Here is a 23007-nt window from a genome sequence, read left to right as displayed (position 1 = left end):
GATTTGGAAAGGAAATAGCATCCACAAAATTTTGGAAGCTTAATAATAAATGAGTTTAAATAATTTCTTAGCAGAATTGGGAGACCTATAACCAAAGTAGGCAGCCAGTATAAAGTAAAGAATAAACAAATTACATCCCTAAACTCCCAAGAGACTCGAATTGATATCAATAGGTACAAAACTAAGAAATAGAGGATTAACTCATATTTTGTTTGAGCAAGTGAGATTTTCATAAACCTTTGGCATTTCTCAAACTAGTTGCCCTAATATTCTCCGGAGTAGGGGTAGGATAGAGGTACTGGAGAAACTGGGCACAGTTAAGAGCAGATGTACAGCCAGGCTGTGGTGGCTTTCGCCTGTAATCCCAGCACTTGGGAGGCTGAGGTGGGAGGATCATTTGGCGAGTTCGAGACCAGCCTGGGCTACAAAGTGAGCTCAAGGCCAGCCTGAACTGCATAGCGAGACCCCATCTCAAAAAAAAAAAAAAGAGGTACACACTAAGAAGGTGTTTAGTAAATGTGTATGTATGTACTGGGTGCTGAGACATCTGCGTTGAAAACATATTAATCAGGGGCTGGGGATTTATCTCAGCGGCATAAGCTCCTGCCTTACAAGCAGGCAGTTGTGAGTTCGATCCCCAGTACTGATAAAAAGCAAAAAAAAAAAAAAAAAGAAAGAAAGAAAGAAAGAAAGAAAGAAAAAGAAAATTACAGAAATCAGCAATTCATAGTTTTTAAATTTTATGCCATTCTGAGTAGTGTGATGAAATCTTACACCATCCAGCTGTATCAACCCAGGGCAGGGATCCTCCTTCCTACACTATCTGCCCTTTGGTTACTTAGTTACCACTTCCAATCCACTGCCACAGCATCAAAATATTACAGTGTTTGTATTAAAAAGCTTTCACTAGTAGCATAAAGCTGTCCAAAAATCCCTCCTCATTCACCTCACTTCGTCATGGGGGTGTAACCAATTTAAGTCATCACAAGACGAGTACCATACAATAAAATTTTCAGAAGCCACACTTATAACTTCTATTATAGTGTATTGTGCTTGTTGGGGGGGGGGGAGGTTCGAGGAATCAAACTCAGGACCTCTCACTTGCCAGGCAGGTGCTGCACCACTGAGCTATATCCTCAGCGCCTGCAGTATATTGTTTTGAGTGTACTATTTTGTTTATTGTCACTAACCTCTTAACTGTGCTTAATTTTAAATTAAACTTCGTTATCAGTATGAAATGTAAGGAAAAAAACCATGGTGTGTGTAGAATTTGGTACTACCTACAGTTTCTGGTATTCACTGCAGGTCTTGTAATATATATTTCATGGGTTGTGGAGGACTATTATATTTCATAGATCAATTTGAACAGTTAGCAAGTTACTATAATGAGTCCTTAACATGAAGTTCATGGATAATTTCAGGAAATCATAGATTCCCCTGAAATTATAAATAATTTTTGTTATATGTATAAACGTTGAGGGAAAGTTTTTAGATCTTATTATTTTTCTAAAACAAGTGAATAAAAACTACCTTCTCTATGCCTAAGACAGAAACTTTCATATACTATGTCTTTTTACTTTTCTCACTCTGCCCCAGTTTCTAGTTTTGATGTAATTTGAAATGTTAGTTACAGATTGTTAATACATTGCTTACATTTTTAGAATCTCTTAAGAGCAGCTTATTAGCAATATTGATTTAAATAAAACTTTTAAGTTCTTATTTCACCACTCATCACTCTTAAATTTGTTTGGCAGTTTTTCCACTAGGGAAAGGGAAGGAAAGTAGGAAGGTTGATTTATTTGTGTTGATTGTTACTCTGAGGTACATATCTGCTTATATGTCTTATTATCTCATGTGTAATTTATATCCCTTACCAGATATCTTTTCCATTATATTCTTTTTTTTTTTTTAATTTTTTTTTTTTTTGTCTTTTTCATTTTTATCGGTACCAGGGATCGAACTCACGACCGCCTGCTTGCAAGGCAGGTGCTTATGCCGCTGAGCTAAATCCCCAGCCCCTTCCATTATATTCTTTAACATTGTTTTACAGTACTGCTTACATATACTGCTATTTGTAAGAAATTAGATATCAGACTGATTCTCTTTTCTATATAAAGAACGTACTATTGGTGGGCTTTTCCACAACTTTGCATCTGAATTCTTATACTTTTCCTGTCAGCATTCTTATCTTACACTGTTATTTATCATCTGTGTTGTAGTCTTCTCATCCAGCTTTTAACTTTCTGCCCTGGATTCTGAGAGAGCTGTCAAATTTAGATTATTTTATTTTTCTAAAATAAGTGAATAAAAACTTTCTTCTCTATGGCTAAGACAGAACTGGTTTGCTAATTTGGCATTTTTTTGTGTCCCTTCTGTTTGATATTTCCAGTAAGTTTTTAGGAGATTTGATAGAGATATGTATTTCCTTTCTTTTCAAAAATTAGTGAAAAACACATTTTCCTCTCCATTCTGTTATTAGACTCCAACTGCTATTTTATACTTGCTTCCAGAGATAATGCACATGTAAGTATATATAAAAAATCTATGTCACTTTGTTTCTGATTATTTCACTCACTGTCCCTTATGTTGTCATAGGACATAAATCAGATTTTTAATAAAATATTTCCTGTAGTGACTTGATTTGCATGGGTGTGTGTTCTGATTGTTAATCCTGATCTTTCAATCTGCCAAGTCCTCATAGGGCCCTTTTATTTTCTGTTATCTGCTGAGATTTATAAATGAAAATCTAGATCCATTGGTTTTTGACATCTGATGTGTTTCCTTTCAACAGTAATAAAAGTCTTTGTCCAGGTTCTCAATACATACTTGGTTCTAGTGTGACTGATAATACTATGGTCCTCATTAAACAGTTACTGTGTCAATGGGAGAGGGTCTTCCTCTGTTTCAAAGAGTCGAGTTTAATCCCTTTGGCTCATCGATTGAACTAGAGCACAGTTAAATTTCCTAATTGCCTTTGTTTTATTAATTTGTGTTTTATGGCACCTTGCTTGTTATATAGAAAATTGGCTCTGAAGTCTAGACTCTTGGTAGCCATCCTTTGTCTCCTCACATAGATACTTGAAGTTAAGAGACAGTACATTGAAGCTGAATTTGATAGGTTTCTGAGACGAGTTGGCCTGCATTTGAACAATGAATCTCCAAACCAGATAACAAAAATCACCCTTTTCCTCAATCTTTTTGATTTTGCCTATGTTTTTAGGTTTATTGTAATTTTTATTCATATGTTTTAAGTGCATAATAATTACATTCATTTTGGGAAAATTGGTATATACATTGTGATATTTTTGGTACCCTCTAAGTACTTTTTTATTCCATCTGCTACTTTACTGAATCTGTCATAACCCTGTAGCCCAGTTTTGTCCCATTACCTGCCCCACCATAGTCTCTTTTCTTTAGTATAGTCTGTACTACAGTTCAAGGAATCTTCTCAAAACACAAAACCATCCTATTTTCTTAAAAGAAGTTTTCAGTTCTTTAAAAAAACTTGAATTTCTTACCTGATTTTTGGTGTCATGTTAAGCTTTATTTCATACTGCACTATTGAGTTCTGTGCCTAGATCTCCAATCTACCAAACAAGTGTGAGGCGAAGGCCCAAATGAATGAGACAAGTGGTATGATTTTTAGTGAAGAGGACCAAAACCTTCTGCAGAGTTCTTAACTGGTGGCTGAGACAGACAGCTTCTCTGGGGCAGCTTGTATTTAGTATTCAAACAAGGAAGGGATTAAAGTGGGAAATGCAGGAAACCTGAGCCGGAGGATCTTGGGAGGGGTTCAAAGACCCTCCAAGCAACAGATGATGCCAATTAAGGAGAATTATCTTAGAAGAAAGTCTCTAGATGCCCTCAGCTGTGGCCTGTCTTTCCCTCTAAGGCTCTCCTCATTCTCAGTTCAGCCGTGCTGGGCTATTCCACAGCCCTGCACCTGTATTCAACTTCAATAGCTCCAACACTACACATTCCCTTCTTCCCACTATTTCTCTTAAACTTTCCCTTTTTTGTTCCATAAACATATGGGCAGATTTCTGCCTCTGAGACTTCACCCTGCCCTAGTCTTATATTTCATCTTCAAATCTCAGTTCATATGTTAAGAAGTTTTCTTTGATCCTCATTTTTCTCATGTCTTTTCATTTTTTGTGGGAGTAGTAACTGCTTATATTGCACAGAATTCTTGAGAGGATTAACTAAATTAATACATACTGTGATACCTAGTTTATGCTTGAATCAAGGAAAGGACTCGAAACCTCCAATAGTAGGTAGGTGTTCATTAAGTGCTATCATAAACTCTTGTATCCTTCCTGATTTTCCTTCTGATTATGTTCTCAAACTCTGTTCCAATTTGTGCTCTTGTCTTCTTTCTCAATCTTAACTGTCACATCCATGATTTATTAAGTCTTTTAATTTCTTGCTTTAGATCCAACCTTCTCAATAATTCTCAGTGGAAAGAATTTTTCTTCTAAGATTCATATTGCCTCTATCAGTGGTGTATTTTTCCTAAAAAGGGACTCTGATAGATGTCCTTGATACATTTTTAAGTCACTTTATATTTCTTTCTAGATGAAGCCTAAATCTAACAGGAGTCTTGTTTTCTTATTTGGATGTTCATCCTGATGCTTTTTAAGGTCACTTGTTACACCTCTACCTAGCATATCCCCTGTCCTGTCAGACTGTTCTCTAAAATCTCTACAACCAGGGACATACAAGATCACCCACCCTTCCTTTTTCTCTGCTACTTCAAAAAATATCATTCAAGAGAATTTCTTAGCACCTGGTATTGTCTACATATTAAACACTCTGCCAGGTACTAGTAAACAAAAGAGAGCATTGGAAGGACTGAGTATATTTGTGTGTACTGTGATATCTCGGTTATCAGCTAGCTACAAACTCAAACTTTCCATTACAACTTGAAAAAACCTGTGCAGGCTGAGAGTCACATGTCACAGCTCTCTGTGGACACAGAGGACTTGAGTCTTAGGACTGCTCACACCCAGACAACATATAGTGCTTGTGTTAATGCATTAAAACATTTGTCATTGTCTTTTTTTTCCACTTTATTTGTGTAAAATATTGTGGCCATAGCGCCAAAGAAAATTAATGATACCAGTAGTAAAGGTAAGGAAAATTATGAGAGCCACAGTAGAGTTAAAGAGAGAAATCATTGTGAAATTTGTTAAAGTCTTGGAAAAATGAATTTATAAGTATAATGTTTGGGCCTCAAAACCAATTATTTAATTTTCCCGGTTTTTTGGGGGGTGCTGGGGATTGAACTCACGACCTCACCTTTGCCAACCAAGCACTTACGCTCCTGAGCTGAACCTCCTGTCCTAGTTTTCCACTATTTCTTATGAGATAAATATTGTTCTTGAACATTCTTGTGTTTGAACATAAATTTGGATTGAATTGAGTTTGACAACTGAAGAGGTATCACTGTATGGATTGAGGATCCCTAATCTGAAAATCCAAAATCCTAACCTTTTTAAGCAGTTACATAATTCCACAAGTACAAAATTCCACATTTGAACTCATGTAATAGGTCAAACTCAAAATATAGGCAGACTAACAGTATTGAATACAATTACTTTCAAGCTGGGTACAAAAATTTATATGAAACATAAGTGAATTTTGTGTTTAGACCTGGGTCCTATTCCCAAGATACTTCAAAATCTGAGACACTTTCAGTCCTAAGCATTTTAGATGAGGGATACTCTACCTGTCTTGGTAATCCAAGGCAAAGACTCTTACATAGAGGAAGCAAGTAAAGTTACAGTGAGAGAATCTCTTTAGCTCAGCAAGATCTTAAATCTGTAATTGTAGGAGAAAGTGAAGATTTTTAGAAGCAGGATGAGAACAGGTCTATAGAAATCATTTTTTAAAAATCCATCTTATTCAAAGATACAAAGAAAAAAGTCTACAACAAAATTTCAAAGCACGTCAATCAGGGTACACATATTGCAAATCTTACTTTTTAAAGCTATACTAATAGGGCGAGGGATTTAGTTTAGCAGCACAAGTGCCTGCCTGGTAAGCGCAACATCATGAATTCGATCCCAGTACCAAAAAAAAGAGCTGTACTCATAAGTAGAAAACCCAGAATCTGCTCACAGTCATCTTGCTTTCAGGACCTGTGCAAAGAATCTGCATTGTGGAAAAGATAGCACTCATTTAGTAGTTTATTAAAATCACACATAATAACTTACTCCAAATCTCCTGTACTTCAGACTGTTTGAGCACGTTAGTATACAGTGCTGTATGTAGTAGAGCAGAAACTTATTTAAGAATGTCAGGAAGAAAAGAAAAATACCAACTATAATGACTTTACAGGTTTGATGCTTCTGCCTGTATGCTGTTTGTGTGATTTCCCCCCCCCCATGCTATTGATGTCCAATGGTTTTTTGCTCTGAGCATTTATTCCATTTTATTCTAAGTAGGTTTATTGCATAATTTAATTCAATTCCCTTGATATTAAACACTGCTTAGTACTCTTTGAAATGGCTTAATATCTTTTCCATTTTGAGTTTTATTCAAATATCAGCTACATGTAGGGCATTCTGTTAGATTATGTGGGAGTTGCAAAGATAACTTACATGCAGCTCTTTCTCCTGAAATTTCTTAAATTCCAGATTTTAGAGGAAGACCAAATTGCTTCACAGTGGGTGAGATAATATAGTGGTGAATTTTGTGTCACTGGGCCACAGTGCTTAGATACTGGGTCAGACATTCTAGATGTGAAAGTTTTTTTGGTTGTTTTTGCAGTACTGGGGGTTGAATCTGGGATCTTTGCACTGAGTTATATCCCTAGCCCTTTTTTGAGACAGGTTCTTGCTAAGTTACACAGGCTTAGCTTAAACTTTCCATTGTCCTACCTCAGCCTCAGAATGATGGTATTGCAGGCCTTTGCCACCTTGCTCTGTTAAGATTTTTTGTGAAATTAACATCAATAAGTGGGTTTTGAGTAAACTGAATTATGTATCATCATCTTCCCCCCTTAGTGGACCTTATCTAATCTTTTGAAGGTCTGAGGAGAACCCTACTACATGAACAAGAAGGAATTCTACTAGCCAATTATTCAGAGTTTGGCTTTGTTTGATCTATTGAGTAAACAAACCATTCAGTTTTCTTCTGCTCTTCATCACAAAATCAACACAAAGGACTTTTTTCTCCCTACCAAGCCAGCAACTCCTAACAGCAGACACAGCTTCCCACAGATTGGAAGACAAATTCTGAGAGACAACTGTCTCCTTAGGTTTTCTTAATTGACTTAAATGGCTCAGAACTCAGGAGAGCATTTACTAGTTTATTATAAAGAATATTTCAAAGGAGACTGATAAAAGAGACACCAAGGTAAAGGTATAGGAAAAGAAGTGTGAACACTTCTTGGAACAGGAGCTTTGGGCATGGCCAAGCTCACTAGGGTAGTAGGTATGATGTGTTAATTACAAAATTCCAGAACACTGGTGCAGAACAGTTCCCAAACCTTTGCATGTGGATTTATCCCAAGAATTCAAGCAGGTTTTCAGTAGGATAGCCCAGACCTGACATCAGCCTCAGGAGTGAGTGATACAAAACTTGATACTGTGTTCCTTCTTGCACATATAGTTCACCATTACACTGCAGGTTATACTTCTTTTCGTATCTTTAGTAAACCTTGTACGATCTATACTTGTCTTAACCAGTTCTTTGCTCAGGACAGAAAGAACCTAGAAGTCACCTCCAAAAGGAAGCTTTGTCATCCCACAACCTAGAAACACTTCTACATTCTCAGCTTTCTGGCAGTTTTCCCAGCCCTATCCTTTTAGGTTTTTATGGAGGCCTCATTTTATAGGCATGACATCTATGTTGAAATGTGACTGGACATAAAGTGTATGAACTGTAGATAGACACTGTGGGGAACCTAGCAAGACCTGGTTGTTAGTATTCTGCTTGACCTTTTAGTATTCTGCTTGACCTTTCTCGGCCAGGGTCTTGCTGTCCAGTTCAGTCTGTTTGAACTTACTTTGTAACCCAGGCTGGCCTTGAATTTATGGCAATCCTCCTGCCTTAGCCTTTCAAGTACTGCAATTACAGGCATGCGCCACCACACTCAGCTGTCATTTCTATTGTCTTTTTGCTGTAGACTCTTAACTAGAAATAAAAAATCAGTTGTCTTCTTTAGGATTTACAGAGAGAATTATTTTCCTTATTTCCTGTTATCTTTTATTAAACATTGGCCTAAAATTTAGGCTTTAGGCTTATGTAATTTAGGGAAAAAGTAAAATAATGGGGGGGGGGCGCGTAGATTTAGCACAGCTGCATAAAGTTCATGAGTTTGATTCCTGGTACCAAAAAAAAAAAAAAGAGGACGAATGAAATGTTTGCATATGTTTTGAGCCCAGAGCCAGGGACACTACCATTGTCCCAGGCCTTTTTTAAAATCGTGAAACAGGCTAAGTTGTCCAGGCTGGCCTCATACTTGAAGTTATGCCTCAGCCCTCCAAGTAGCTGGAATTGCAATGCTGACAGTGTAGCAGCATGATGAAAACAGAGGATTACCACCAGATTTTCCAGTTTTCACAACTGCCGTTAATCATTTTGTGTGTTTTCTTATAGGCTATCTTTGTCAATGTGCACACAGATTCTCCTATTTGTGTTTGAGGTGCAGTTAACCACTATACAGATCAGCGGAACTTAATGTACTCAGTGTGGGCATTGGAATAGTTTCCATCTTTTGGCTATTTGTAATGCTGCTATAAATATTTTTCTGGAATTATTTATATTGTGTCCTACATCCATAATAAATTGTCTTGTATACCTTGTATGTTCTTTTTTTGTTTGTTTGTTTGTTTTGCTTTTTATCTGTACCAGGGATCGAACTCAACGACTGCCTGCTTGCAAGGCAGGCGCTTATGCCGCTGAGCTAAATCCCCAGCCCCACCTTGTATGTTCTTAAAGGAATTGTCAGTTTCTTACCTTTTTGGGAGGTGCTGCTAGGGATTGAACCCAGGACATTTCACATGGAAGCATATGCTGTGCCACAGAGCTGCATACCCAGTTCCATTTCTTTTGACCCCATTGTTTCTGTGAGTTCTTCATGTGATACATTTTGATACATCAAAGAATACGATTTTGTATGGTCATTAGTATATTCTGTGTGTGTGTAAATACAATGAAAACTTTAATTAAATTTTGGTCTTTGTGTCGTGAGATTACTGTTGGTAGGCCTTGTGGCACATGCCTGTAATCTCAGCACTTAGGAGCTGAGGCAGGAGAATTACCATGAGTTTGAGGACTGTGTGGACTACATTGTGAGATCCTGACTCAGAAAAAAGAGTGATTACTATTACATTGTAGTTTTTAATTATTATGTTTATATTCTGTTATATACCTCAGCGATACCAGTTAGCCATTGGATCTTCATAACTATCCTCTCTGTAACCTTTCATTGGTATACTATTTTTTCTTTAATTCTTGTTTCCTTTTTCTCCAAATTACTGTGGCTTCATTTTATTGCATTGGGTATTGTTTGCTCTTGATGCATTTTTAGTTGTGCTCCTACTTTTCTGTGATAAATACTAATCTTGAATGTTTTTCTTACATTGTCGTTCTTTGTTTCTATTCTCCTTCCTATGTACTCTTTTCCTTTCTTCATTGTGAGGGACTAAGGGAGGCTCCCTCTTTCCACTCTTTGTCCTGTTTCATCGTTTCTGTAATAATTTTCTTGATTCTGTGCCTTCTGTTTTTGTTTCTGGTTTGGTTGTTTGGTTGGTTTGTCTTGTGTGTTTGTTTTAGAGGATGCTGTTGCTGTGAAGTGCAGGCTGGCCTTGAACTCGCTTATGTAGCCCAGGCTGGTCTCACTCATAGCAGTCCGTCTGCCTCAGCCTCCCATATGCTGGAATTACAATCACGAGACACCACAATTGGCTGATTCTGTGCCTTCTACTCTTTCTTATACTACATTATTATCTGTTGATGGATGTATATGGATGCTGTTTCTAAAATCTAGCTATTGAGGCCAAGGATTTAGCTCAGTGCATAGTACCTGCCTGGCAAGTGTGAGGTCCTGAGTTTAATTTCTGGTACCTCCCCATCAAAAAAGTCTAGCTATTATAGAGTGTGCTGCTATAAACATAGATAGATAGGATTTTAACTATTTGGAAAGATACTTGAAAGAGGAATATCTGAGTCAAACATTTCTATTTTTAGTTTTTTAATTTCTTTCCATAGTGGTTGTACTAGTTTATATTTCCACCAACAATCTACATCTTTACCAGCATTTGTTTTTAATGATAGCCATTGTTTTTGTGGTCAGATAGTATCTCAGTATAGTGTTACTGCATTTTTCTGACAGCGATGATGAGCATTTTTCCATATACTTATTGGCCATTTGGACTTCTTCTGAGAAGTATCTATTCATTTCAGTTGCCCATTTTTTGATTGGCTCTTTTATTTTGAGGGGGTCTAATTTTTTTTTTTTTTTTGAGTTCTTTATATATTCTTGATATTAGTTGTCTGTCATGGAATAGCTGACAAGTTTTTTGGGTTTTTTTCCCCTCCATTTTTAGGTAGTCTCTTCGCTCTTGGTGGTTTCCTTTGCTATATAGAAGCTTTTTAATTTGATACGATCTCATTTGTTAATTCTCAATATTATTTCTTGGGTCATCAGGTTCAGTTTAGGAAGTTCTTGCCTATGTCTTCAAGCACTGTAGTATACTGTTGTACCTCTTTTTTTTAACCCCTAAGAATTGAACTCAGGACCTTGTAAGGCAGGCACTTGTGCCACTGAGCTATATCCCTGGTCCCTGTACTGTACCTGTTTTATCTTCCATCAGATTATTTCTGTTTTAACATTTAGATGTTTGATCTATTTTTAGTTTAATACAGAGTAAGAGATGTGGGTTGAAATTCAGTCTTCTGCACATAGTCAGTTTTCTCAGCACCATCTATTGAAGAGGCTATCCACATTCTTATTATTGTGCCAGTACCATGCTGTTTTAATCACTGTCGCTTCATAGTATGACTTCATCTGGAATTGTGATGTTGATAGTAGGTCGCCTGCTTCTAAAAGTGGCTCACCAGCTAAACATTGGATTCTGGGTGCTCACTTCTCTCACTGGTGTTAGATTCCATGTTCTTGTCTCAAACAAAGAATTGAACAAAGCAAGCAAAAAGCAGTGGCCAAGTTTATTCCAAGAAAGTCAAAGTGGAAGTAGGGGAGAAACTGTTTCTGCAGTGCAATTTTAGGCCAAGTAATGCGGAAAAAGTAACATAAAGAACATCATGGAGGACGCATGGTGGGCTATCTTGAGGAAAAGCTACCAAAACAAGCTCTTTTTTTACTTTGTCCTTCTCTATACATAACTCTTTTATTTCTTCATCTTGCCTGGTTGCTTTTGCTAATGTTTTGAGGACTATGTTGAACAGGAATGGTGATAATGGACATCCTTGACTTGATTTTAAAGGGAAGGCTTTCATTTTTTCCCTATTTAATGTTATGTTAGCAATAGGTTGGTCATATATGGCTTTTATCATATGGAGATAAAAGACCTTCTATACCTAGTTTCTTCGGAGTTTTTAACATGAATGGATATTAGGTTGTTTTTTTGTTTGGGTTGTTGTTGTTGTTTGATACTGGGGATTGAACTCAGGACCTCATGCTTGCCAGGCAGGTGCTTATGCCACTGAGCTAAATCCCCAGCCCCTAGATACTGGGTTTTGTGAAAGACTTTATCTGCATTTATTAAGTTGATCGTGTGATTTTTTTTCTCTTTGCTTATGTTTATGTGATAATTTTTTATTGATTTGCATATTTTGAACCATCCTTGCTTCCCTGGATTTAAAGTGATTTATATGGTCATGGTGTATGATCTTTTTGATGATTTATTGCTGTTTGCTAGTATCTAATTAAGGATTTTTGTATCAATGTTCTTTGCAGAAATTGGCCTGTAGTTCTTCTTTTTGGTTGTGTTCTTGTCTGGTTTTAGAATGAGGATGTTAGCTTCCAAGTATGATTTTGGAAAAGTATTCCCTTCCTCTCGATGTCATTAAAAACTTAAGACATACTGGTGTTAGATCTTCTTGAAGTTCTTAGAGAATTCAGCCGTGAATCCATCAGGTCATTACTGCTTTTGTTTGTTCAAGATTTTTAAGTCTTCTTGGTTCAATTTTGACAATTCATACGTGTCTAGGGATCTCCGTTTCTTCTGAGTTCTCCAATTATTTGGCATATATGTATTTTTGGCATATATATTTGTGAAGTAGTTGCTAATAATTTTCTGGATTCAATGTCCATTTTAATTTGCCTTTTTCATTTCTAATTGCATTGAGTTGTGACTTTTCTTTTATGTTTATTCTTTCAAAGAACTACCTTTTTAATTTTAAGTTCTACTCTGATCTTTGTAATTTCCTTCCTAGTACAAGCTTGGGTTTAGACTGTTTTGTTTTTCTGAGACCTTGAAATGCATCACTTTGTAGTCCACACAGGCCTCAAACTCACAGCACTTTTGGTAATGATTTTACTAAAATCATTACCAAAAGTGCTGGGATTACAGGCATGTACCACCACATCTGGCTTCATATATGTTTATAATTGTTATTTCTTCCTGTTAAATAGTTATTAACCAGGATGTATTATCCTTCTTTACTTCTTTTGATCAGTTTTGGCCGAAATCCAGTTTATATGAAAATAGAATAGCTACTCCATCAAGTACCTATTCTGTGGAATGTTGTTTTCCATCCTTTAACTTTTAATCTGTGAATTAATTTTCGTGTTTAATGTGTTTCTTGTATTCAGCACACTGAATTTTGTTTGTTGGTCCATTCAGCTAATCTGTGTCTTTGGATTAGTGAGTTGAGTCCGTTTACCATTGATAGTTATAACTGATAGGTATTGTGTTTTTCTGTCTTGATATTAATTTCCTATTGCTGTTTTGCTTTCTTTCTCTTCTACTTATTTGCTAGCCCTAGCTGAGGTATTCATTTTATTAAACCTTTTGGTGTGGTTAGTTTCATTCTCGGATATCCTTGAGAATTTTTTGAAGTGTTGGTTTGTCAATCATAAATTTCGTTAGATTTTCCTTATTGTGGCAGTATCTTACTTTTCCATGTTTTGAAAGATAATTTTGTAGTTGGCGGTGCTTTGCTTTGCTTTGTTTTGATTTTTTTTTTTTTTTTTTTTTTTTTTTTTTTTTTTTGGTAATATGTCGCACCTTTTGTTGAAATGTGGCCATTTTTGTGAGGGTAGAAAGTTTGATCTCAAAATAATGTTCCATTTGAGGCTCTTTTATACAGAAATTACCATCATGACTGATATTCAGACTATCTTTAGTGTTGTAAGACTCACATGGTAAACATGAAATGTCTATACTTACTCAAAAGTGTACACTCAGTACAAAAGCACAAAGACGTTAATACTGTAACAGTTGTTTTAAGATACATGGGTAACAGGAATGAACACTGAGGTACTAGGATTATCTGATGACACAATTAATGAAACTTTTAATTGGCATTCCTTTCAGAGGATTAAAATCATTACCAAAAAAGTACTTTCAATGTATAGTGGTTTTACCATGTCACAACAATAGACTTGTCAAGGCAGGTGAAGTACATGAATGTAGAGCACCTCACAGAACTGCAATCAAGTGCAACAATCAATAATACTGAAAAAAGTTTACCATCTGACCAGGGGCTAATACTTTCAAGGCATTCAATTTCCTTATCCTCTGCAGTATTCTAAGCTATTCACATTGAGAGTCACATTCATTGTAGTACTTGCAACAAGAGATACATAACCAGTAGTTTTAGCTAAAGATGGGAAGGCATTCCTCAGGTTGTACATAAAAGTAACTGTATAAATAGACTAGTAGCAGTCACTGACAAGCTGCTTAAATGAATGGTGTCTCCTTTATTCATTGTGTTGGAAGGGTCCAGTGGAAAGGGAACAAACAAAAAATAAAACCTAATACTATTCCAATGAACTGAGCTGGAAAATTGAAAGCCTCTTAAGATCCAGGTGCACTTGACTGTCATTTTATAGTGGTTTCCCTTTCAGTGAAACATTGCCTCCCAGTTTCTCTCCAGGTATTGAATGGCCCTTAATAACATCCAAGCCATTTACTTGCCACTCACGTTTTTTAACGGTGTACTTTCAAGAGCCCAGAATATAAATAGTAGATCTCCTTTCTTCGATTCTTTTGTTTTGTATTTAGCATCGTACAAAGCATATCAGCAATTATTCAAGGTAGCAACTTCACAAAAGGATGTGTAGGGATCCTTTACAGTATCACCAATGTCACCCACCAAGATCTGCTTTGCTTCCTCTACAATTATTTTTTGTCATTGCTTAAACAGAAGAGAACTGCTTTCTTTTGCTTTTTGATCGCCTCTTACGTACAAGATTTCCTAACTTTCATATCATTAAAAACATTGATGACTTCATCCACTTAACTCCAAATGCCATGGTGCCTGCAATAAGATGGTGGCAGTGGCTTGGGCTTGGTGTTACTTGGAGTTTGTTTTCTTTACGAACTTGAATGACTTCATTCCATGTTCTTCTTGCCTTCAAGGTTTGTGTTAAGAAGTCTGTTGTAATTCTGATAGGTTTTCCTTTACTGGTGATTCACTGTTTTTTTTCTAGCAGCCTTTAAGATTCTGTTCTTGTGTTGTATTTCTGGTATCTTAATAATTATGTGGTAGAGGTGATGTTTTTCTGATCATAGGTATTTAGGATTCACTATGCTTTATTTACATGTGTATTAAATTCTTTTTCCATGTCCAGAAGGTTTTCTGCTGTTACTTGTGTAAACAGGTTTTTATGCCTTTGTGCTGATTTTTCTCTAATTCCAATTCATTGGTCCTCCTTGAGTTACCTAGGAATTGTTGGACCCATCTTTCATGTTCCCTTATTGTTCTTATTATATCTCTAATCAATGATCATTGCCGTCTCTCTTCCTCTCCTCTAGGTCGGACACTGTCTTCACATTGGTGAAGGCACATTGGTTACTTCTGCTCCCCATACTTTGAATCATATTTTAGATTTCCTGGATGTTTAGACCTTTCCTGTGTTCATTACTTCCTATGGTGGTCATTCATGTTTTGCATCTCTTTCTTTAGCTTCATTAGCTGTTTATTAATATGTTCTCTGGACTTGCTGATTGTTTGTTTCATTAGGGTCATTATCTGATAAATTATAGCTTCTTTAAATTTTCCAGGTGCCGGGGCTGGGGGTTTAGCTCAGTGGCATAAGCGCCTGCCTTGCAAGCAGGCAGTCGTGAGTTCGATCCCTGGTACCGATAAAAAAGACAAAAAAAAAATTTTTCCAGGTGCCTTATTGAACTGTTTTAATTTCCATTGGTTCCCTTTCAAATGTATCTGTTGTGTAGTTTATGATTTCCTACTTTTCTATGACCCTTGAGCTGATTTGGGGAGGAATTGGCGGTGTTCTGAGGCATTTGGTTGCCTTTTTTCTGTTTCTCTGTTTTTGTTTTTATGCTGGGGTTTGCAAATTATTCACTCCAGTGCCCATTCTTCTTGGGAGTGCAAGCCACGGTGTCGTACATGACCCACAGGCAACCAGATATTGGCATAGATAATAAATTGTTCGCCAACCACAACATGTTACCTTGGCTATCATAAATTCAGCAACAACAGTGGCGTCAAATTTCAGCTGAATAATGACACACCCCAAGAACAATTCATGAATAGCCCTTAACCAAAAGAAAAAGTACTATGATTTAAGTGAAGACAGTTAGGTCACTGTTATATTGACTTACAGTACTTCAAACCACTAATTTTTGCCAGGTATAGGCAGCAATACCAGAACAGTACCAGAGCACATACTACTAGACTTCTTCAAGACCACTGCCTATGATGGTTATTCCCACCAAACCTGGCCTCACACAACAGACTACAGGTCACTTTTTGGGCTTCCATGGGAATGCTTCATTGAAGTTTAGGGCCTTGTTTAAATTACAGAGATCTAAATCCCTATTGCCATGGTTGATACACTATGTCAACTTGAGAAGTTTACAAGTTTAACTGAGAGACTCAGCAGGGAGCCACAGTCCTTACTTTGTAAATTATCCTCATGGTGGTGAGAGCTGCATACATTATAAAGGAGAAGAGGCTTCTACCCCACTTTTGCTCTAGCTGCTGCCTTGAAATGTTGCCCCAGTGCCACACCACCCTGCCTCCAGCTAATTATGGACTGAAACCTCCACAGATAATGAGCTAAAGAAACCTTTCTTTCCTTTATTTTCGGTGTCAGATGGTTTTGTCCCAACAACCAGAGAAAAGTAACCAAGTCACCTGTTTAGCCCTCTCCAGTCCTAACACCAAAGTTGTCTCACCTGGAGAGTGATAAGGGTATCACTTTAGTCTTGAAGCAGAATACCTGGGTATTGGTGTTTCTTCATCAGGTCTGTTTGTTGGTTACCAAGTCTGTTACTTTATACTATGAGGGACATGGACTAGGGATAGAATGTGCAGAATACATCTGACTTTAGATAAAACTGTTTCACATTAGCTTTAATTTTTTCTCTTTTTGTTTAACCACAGTTCAGTAAATACTTTCTCACTGATGATATTTCAGAACTTTTGCTTGATACTTGAAACAGAATACTTAGATGAGGCCCTACATGAATGTCATGAGTAGTGGATACATTTCTCATGTTCTCTATTTTCTCACCAGTTCGATCCTTTGGTACAGAAGACAGACCAACAGATCGTCCAATACCACCTCGAGATGAAGTCTTCGAATACATTATATTCCGTGGAAGTGATATTAAAGACCTCACTGTTTGTGAGCCACCAAAACCACAATGTTCTTTGCCTCAGGACCCTGCTATTGTTCAGGTAACTGATAGCGAATCTGTCTTTCAGTGGAGTATAAATTTCACACATATGGCTAGCCTTGCCTGTCTTTCCCAATTAAGTGTTCGTAGAGCTTACCATTTGAAGTTACCTGGATACTTACAATTACCTGTATAATAGTCTTACCTAGATTTTTTTCTTTGGGTCATAAATTGGGATTAAGTAGGGTAAACATAAATGAAGACTTTATTTTTATGATAAAATATTTTACTGTTACAATGGCTAACGTATTGAGAGCTATCTATAAGATGTGCTTTTCAAAGTACAGTGTGCATATTATAACCATGAGAAGTTGATATCATAATTTTTCTCTCTTTTACAAGTGAGGGAATTTAGAGCCAGTTTGAATGGATCCAGGGAATCAGGCACCAGAATCTAAGATCAGCACTACTACACTGCTCAGATAATGGCTCATGTACAATCTAGAATGACAGTAGCACTCTTACGTGAAATTACTAAGTAGAATGGGGAAAAATGTTGGATCACATTATGTATGATTTGTAGTGATAAATAAGAAGCATAAGTAAGGGGCTGGGGATTTAGCTCAGCACCATAAGCGCCTGCCTTGCAAGCATGCAGTCCTGAGTTCAATCCCTGGTACAAAAAAAGAAGAAGAAGCATAAGTAAAAGGATTTTAATATAGATAAGTTGCTAAATTTCCTAAATAAAAAAACTTTATTGTCAGAAAAATTGAAATCCTTTTCAAAAAATAGAAACATTTTATGAAGAAATAGAAATACATGCCTAATGAACTATAAATTATGACTTAAAGAGGAAGGAGATCCATTACATTAAGTCCTTGACTTAGCAATGAGTTCCATTCCAGAACATTCATAAGTCCTACAAAGTAAGTCTCATACACGTTTGATGTTTGGCACTTCCTAGCAGTCCTCTCCACAGCACCACTGCTTTCACTCTTGCTTCTGGACGTCCTAAGCGCTGATTGAGCACTGTACTACCGTATACTATTGCACTGTAGAGTAAGCACACGGCAGCACAACTGTGACAGTATCCAGGGCATGAGCTGTTTCTGCAATTTGTTTATAACTGTGTTTTTGTTTGTTTGTTTGTTTGTTTGTTTTGTTTTGTTTCTCTTTTTATCTGTACCAGGGATCGAACTCACAACTGCCTGCTTGCAAGGCAGGTGCTTATGCCACTGAGCTAAATCCCCAGCCCCATATAACTATGAATGTTCATAATATGAGGTCCATTTGTATCTGTAAAAGTTCACAACTCAAATATTTGCAAATTGGGATCTTACATATGGTGTGTACTTACATGTTCATTAGAGGAATATAAAAGCTCTTTGAATTTTGAATATAGCAACAGAAGCCCTTTCACATAAGAATACTTTTTGTAATTTTTTGTATTTTGAGACAAGGTCTCATTGTATAGTTCAGACTGACTTTGAACTCATTTTGTAGCCCAGGTTGGCCTTGAACTCGCAGCAATCCTCCTGCTTCAACCTCCCAAGTGTTGGGATTACAGACGTACGCCACCATGCATGGCCAACTTTTTGTTTTGTTTTATTTTTTTGAAACAAGGTCTTACTGTGTAGGTCCAGGCTAGCTTCAAACTCACAATGATCCTCCTACCTCAACCAAGTGCTGGAGTTACAACCATGCCAGGCATGTGTCGGGTTTTTGGTTTTTTTGTGTGTATATATGTGTGTTTATGTTAGTCCTCCAACTCAAGATCTTCTGCCTTGGTGTCCCAAGTGATGGGCTCACAGGTTTGTGTACCATGCCTGGCACATAAAGAATACTTTTACTTGTTAATATAGCTGATTAAAAGTTAGGGCCCTCCTATGGTTTTCCTTCTGTATTCATTTTTTTTAACCTTTTTTCTTGTCATGAATTTTTGTCAGCTGTACTAAAATGTGCATGTTGAGTTTTTTTCTCCATCATAATACTTTTAAATTGTTTTATATTAACTTTTTCCCTTTTTTATGCCATGAATGATAAAATCTTGTATTTCACATAATTTTTTTTTCTTTTTGATAGTATACTGTGGATTAAACCCAGGACCTGATGCATGCTAGTAGACAAGTACTCTCCCACTCGGCCATATGTCTTGCTCTCGTCTTTTTGAAACAGGGTTAGGCTGGCCTGGAACTCACAGCGATCCTCTTGCCTCAGCTTCTCAAATTCTGGAATTATAGGCATGCATCACCTCACCTGGCTACCCCTCCCTTTTTATTCTGTTCTTTCTGTTTGTTTTTTGTCTTGTGGTACTGGATATCCAATGCAAGGTGCTTTCCCAGTGAGTTACAGCCTTTTTTTTTTTTTTCCCTTTTCTTTTTGGAAACAAGATCTTGCTAAGTTTATGTTGCACAAATAGGACTTGAACTTTTAGATCCTCCTGCCTCAGCTTCTGTCAGTGCTGAAGTTACAGGCATGTGCCACTGTATAGGACTTCTTTTCGCCCTTTTTTAAGTTTGTTTTTTTTTTTTTTAAGAAAGAAATCTAAAGGAATCCTGACAAATATGAATCTCTTAGATGAAGAAAGAGAAGACACATCTTTAGATATTCTGCAAAGTAATTATTTTAGTAGTCATTTTTATAGGAAAAGAACAAAAAGCACAAATCTTAATGGTATTGAATTTCTTAATCTTCAATTTGATTTTTTATTCATTCAGCAGTATTTATTGAGTACCTGTCATGTCCTTGGTATTAGCAGTAAACACAAGGTAATATTCTGCCGTACTGGGCTTATACACCAGTACCCTTTAATATAGTTCATTTATATCATTAAATATTTTATAATAAAGTAAATAAAGTGTGTACGTATTAAAGTATATTCAAGATGTAATAAGTTAAAGTTTATATAAAGTGTTCCTCACCCTACTATAACTGCATGTAAAAATGTATATGGTTTTTGGGGGATATGATTGAAAGCAAAAGAAAAATCACAGGTAAGATGCTTATTTATGTGAGTATCAGACTGAAACTCAGTACCACTGAATGTGATTTTTCTTTAATTAATTTACTTACTGGAGTAAACTTTTCATTTACTCATTTCCTGAATCTACTATAGAATTCTTAGAGTATATATTACAAAGGTTGTAAATCACATTGTGTATAATTGACACATGTAGACAAACACTGAAATCAGAATGTTAAACTATAATATGCTTAACTGTAAGTTATTGTAATTTATTTTGTTTCTGTTAGTTACAATCTCATGCTTTTATTAGATTTTTAAAATATGAATTTCTCTTTATTATACACATGTTGCTTAGTGCTTTGAAAAATGACTTTATTTTCTTCTTTCAGTCTTCATTAGGTTCATCTACTTCTTCATTCCAGTCAGTAGGTTCCTATGGACCTTTTGGCAGGATGCCTACATACAGCCAATTCAGTCCAAGTTCATTGGTTGGGCAGCAGTTTGGTGCTGTTGGTGTTGGTATGTGGTTCTTTTTTTAAAAATATATATGTGTAAAAAAATAAAAATAAAAAATATATATGTATATATAATTTCCCTTTCTTTATCACAAAGGTATAGAAACTTACTACAAGATCTTACACATACTTTTAGAAATGTTTTTTGATGTTCCTTTTATAATCTCATGTATTTTCTCAGGATTTTTATGGAGTAAAATCACCAGGTAAAGTGGGTCTAAAGTTGGGGGACACTGGGAACTCATAAAGTTGGCAGGCATGAGGAGGGATAGAGCTAGGTTTGGCCAATATGATTAATAGCTTGGATAAAATTGATTAAATTGGGAACAAATGGGGAAGAGAGTCATGTAGAAAGCAGGTATTCTTAAGAGAGCAGTGACTCCTCCCTAGGGATTAGAATGGTGACTCCTGGCTTCTCAGAATGATCCAGTCTTCATCCCTAAGGATTATACTTAAGGGTGTGGTTGCATTGTTTTGGCTTCTTCCTAAATTACGGCCCACAGCAAGAGGTGTGTGTCTCTTCCAAGATCATCAGACATCTGGTCCTCTGTCAGCTTCTTCGAGGGCCTAGCCCTGTCTGACTGCCTATAATATTTCTAACTAGCTCAGCTGCCTGTAACAAAATGAGGAACTCGTTCCAGACATACTAGGTTGAGAGTTTCACTTCCCTGTATCACACTAAATGACAAACTGGCATGTAGAGAATGGGGTATGAAAAAAAGGAAAAGAAGAAAATATTTCAGGGAGAAGGAAAAGAGAAAAATAAATAACATCAAATGAAAGAAATTAAGAAGAAAAGACTTTTTTGATGTATTTTTGTATCTGGATGGGAAGACTGGTGGAGAGACTAAACAATAAGGAGGGAAATTTAAAAGAAGATTGAAGAAATCTATGAGAATTCCAGAAACAATATGCTGATTTAAAAAAAGAAAACATGTTCGTATCCTCCTGTGCAATATTTTTGGTGAGGGTTAATCTAATTCACCCTTAAAAGACAATATTTAAACTAAAGCACTAATTAATTATTATTATTAGTCTTTTCATTTTTACAAATCTCTTTCATAGAGATATCAGATAAAAGCAGAAAAAAGAAAAAAATCACAAATGCAAAAACACAGAAGTAGAGTCCTCTTAATCTTATTTATACTGAAGTCCTAATTTTGCCAGTGTGCCTTTTTTCCTCTGTTCACAAATGTAGAAACTTTGCATGGACATCTGAGCCTGTGTCGTTTCTTCTGCAGGCAGTGTTTTGCTTGGTTTCAGTTGTGCTGCTGTCGTAGGGTGGGTGTGGTTACTTGAAAGGCTTTGTTTGTTTGTTCTTTACCTCTGTTTTGTGATTAGATATATTTAGTTGTGTCCAAGTATGGAAGGGTACTGTGTGTTTGCTAAATCTTCCATGGATTTTGAAAAGACTAATTTCGAATATCTTCCCCTTTCCCTCCATGATAATCCTCCATCTGTTCTTTCTTTAACCCTGTGGGTAATTGTAATATGCCATCCCCTCCTACACTGGTCCTCCCCAGCTCCACACCTTTGCCAAATTTTCTATCCATACTTACAAAGATTCACTATCCAGACTTTGAAACAAGTGGTACCTAGGGCTTGGCAGATGTAGGAAGTTTCCCCTGATGCTGTGAGTGTTCACATGCAAACACAAAAAGGCAGGTAGCTGGTGATGTTATTCTGTGGACACAGAACTTGAAGGTGTTTGAAGGACTAATGGAGGAGTTCCTGCCTTGGAACAGCTTGTGTGTCTTTTCTCACCCAGACTGCATTGGTTGCCTCTACTACCTGCTTCTATAACTCATTGAGACATGGCTTGCTAAATGTCTGGTTCAAGGTTCCTAATCAAGATTCTGCATTTGCGTCTACTTTCTCAAGGGTTCACCACCTCTACTTCAGTCATCCTCCAAATTATTCTCTGGCTTTTATTTTTGCCAGTGCCCTGATCTTCAAATATCATGCGTTTTGAACTCCCACCCTCAGTGAGAAGGGAATCAGGATAGGTGTGCAATGAATGGTGGGGAGATTGATTGCTTGACTAGGTGCCAATAGCTGCAGCTCAGCAAAAAAAAAAGAAAAAGAAAAACAAAAGGAATTAACTTTGTGTTGGCACAAATCAAGCCTTCTTTTGTCATTTTAGTCAGTATTCTGATTTTTAAAGGATAATGAATTCTGAATTATATTACCACTATTTATGAGACTTTTTTCCATTTAAATTTTCATATACAGGTGCTCTTCAATTCACAGTGAGCTTTCATCCTAAAATATGAATTGGAAATGAGTCAAAAACACATTTAAAAATGTAGTACCCAACATAGGTTAGTTTGTTTCACTTTAAATATATACCAAGTGGCAGCTGGAAGTTTAACTCAGTGGCACAAGCGCCTGCCTAGCAAGCATGAAGTCCTGAGTTCAATATCCAGTACCAAAAAAAATTTTAAATAAATAAATAAACTCTAGTGTCGGGTAAGCTCTTGTACACACATTTGTAAACATGATGAATATAAAAACCCAAAACATAATATCCAGAATATCCTGGCAGCATAGTGCGCACCTGCGCTCACAGAGAACTGTAACTTGCTGCTCTTTAGTTTCCTAAAAAGGTATCACACTATTTATGGCAAGCCTGAGAGATCAAAATTCAGAGTCTAGTATGTACTGAGAAAACAGGTATTCATGCTATCCTCAAGTCCAAAAAATATTAGGTCAGACTGTCACAAGTTGGGCACCATCTGTGTTATTA

The 23007-nt window shown here is 36.6% G+C and overlaps 1 protein-coding gene and 1 pseudogene across 2 annotated transcripts in view; one reads left to right on the top strand and one right to left on the bottom strand.

Moving 5' to 3' along the window:
• Lsm14a (LSM14A mRNA processing body assembly factor) overlaps window positions 1–23007 on the top strand; it is a 55183-nt gene that overhangs the window by 11760 nt on the left and 20416 nt on the right. For both annotated transcript variants that reach the window (XM_013149790.3, XM_003467204.5), the window contains exons 2-3: window positions 16679–16842; window positions 20136–20265. In XM_013149790.3, coding sequence (XP_013005244.1) covers window positions 16679–16842; window positions 20136–20265 — 294 coding nt within the window. The remainder of the gene's footprint in view (window positions 1–16678; window positions 16843–20135; window positions 20266–23007) is intronic.
• LOC111756009 (cofilin-2-like) lies at window positions 14021–14423 on the bottom strand (annotated as a pseudogene).

Source organism: Cavia porcellus, unplaced genomic scaffold, assembly GCF_034190915.1.
Source record: "Cavia porcellus strain 051 isolate PalLab524CR breed Dunkin Hartley unplaced genomic scaffold, mCavPor4.1 scaffold_7, whole genome shotgun sequence".
Taxonomy (NCBI): domain Eukaryota; kingdom Metazoa; phylum Chordata; class Mammalia; order Rodentia; family Caviidae; genus Cavia; species Cavia porcellus.
This window is presented reverse-complemented; position numbering and strand designations above follow the sequence as displayed.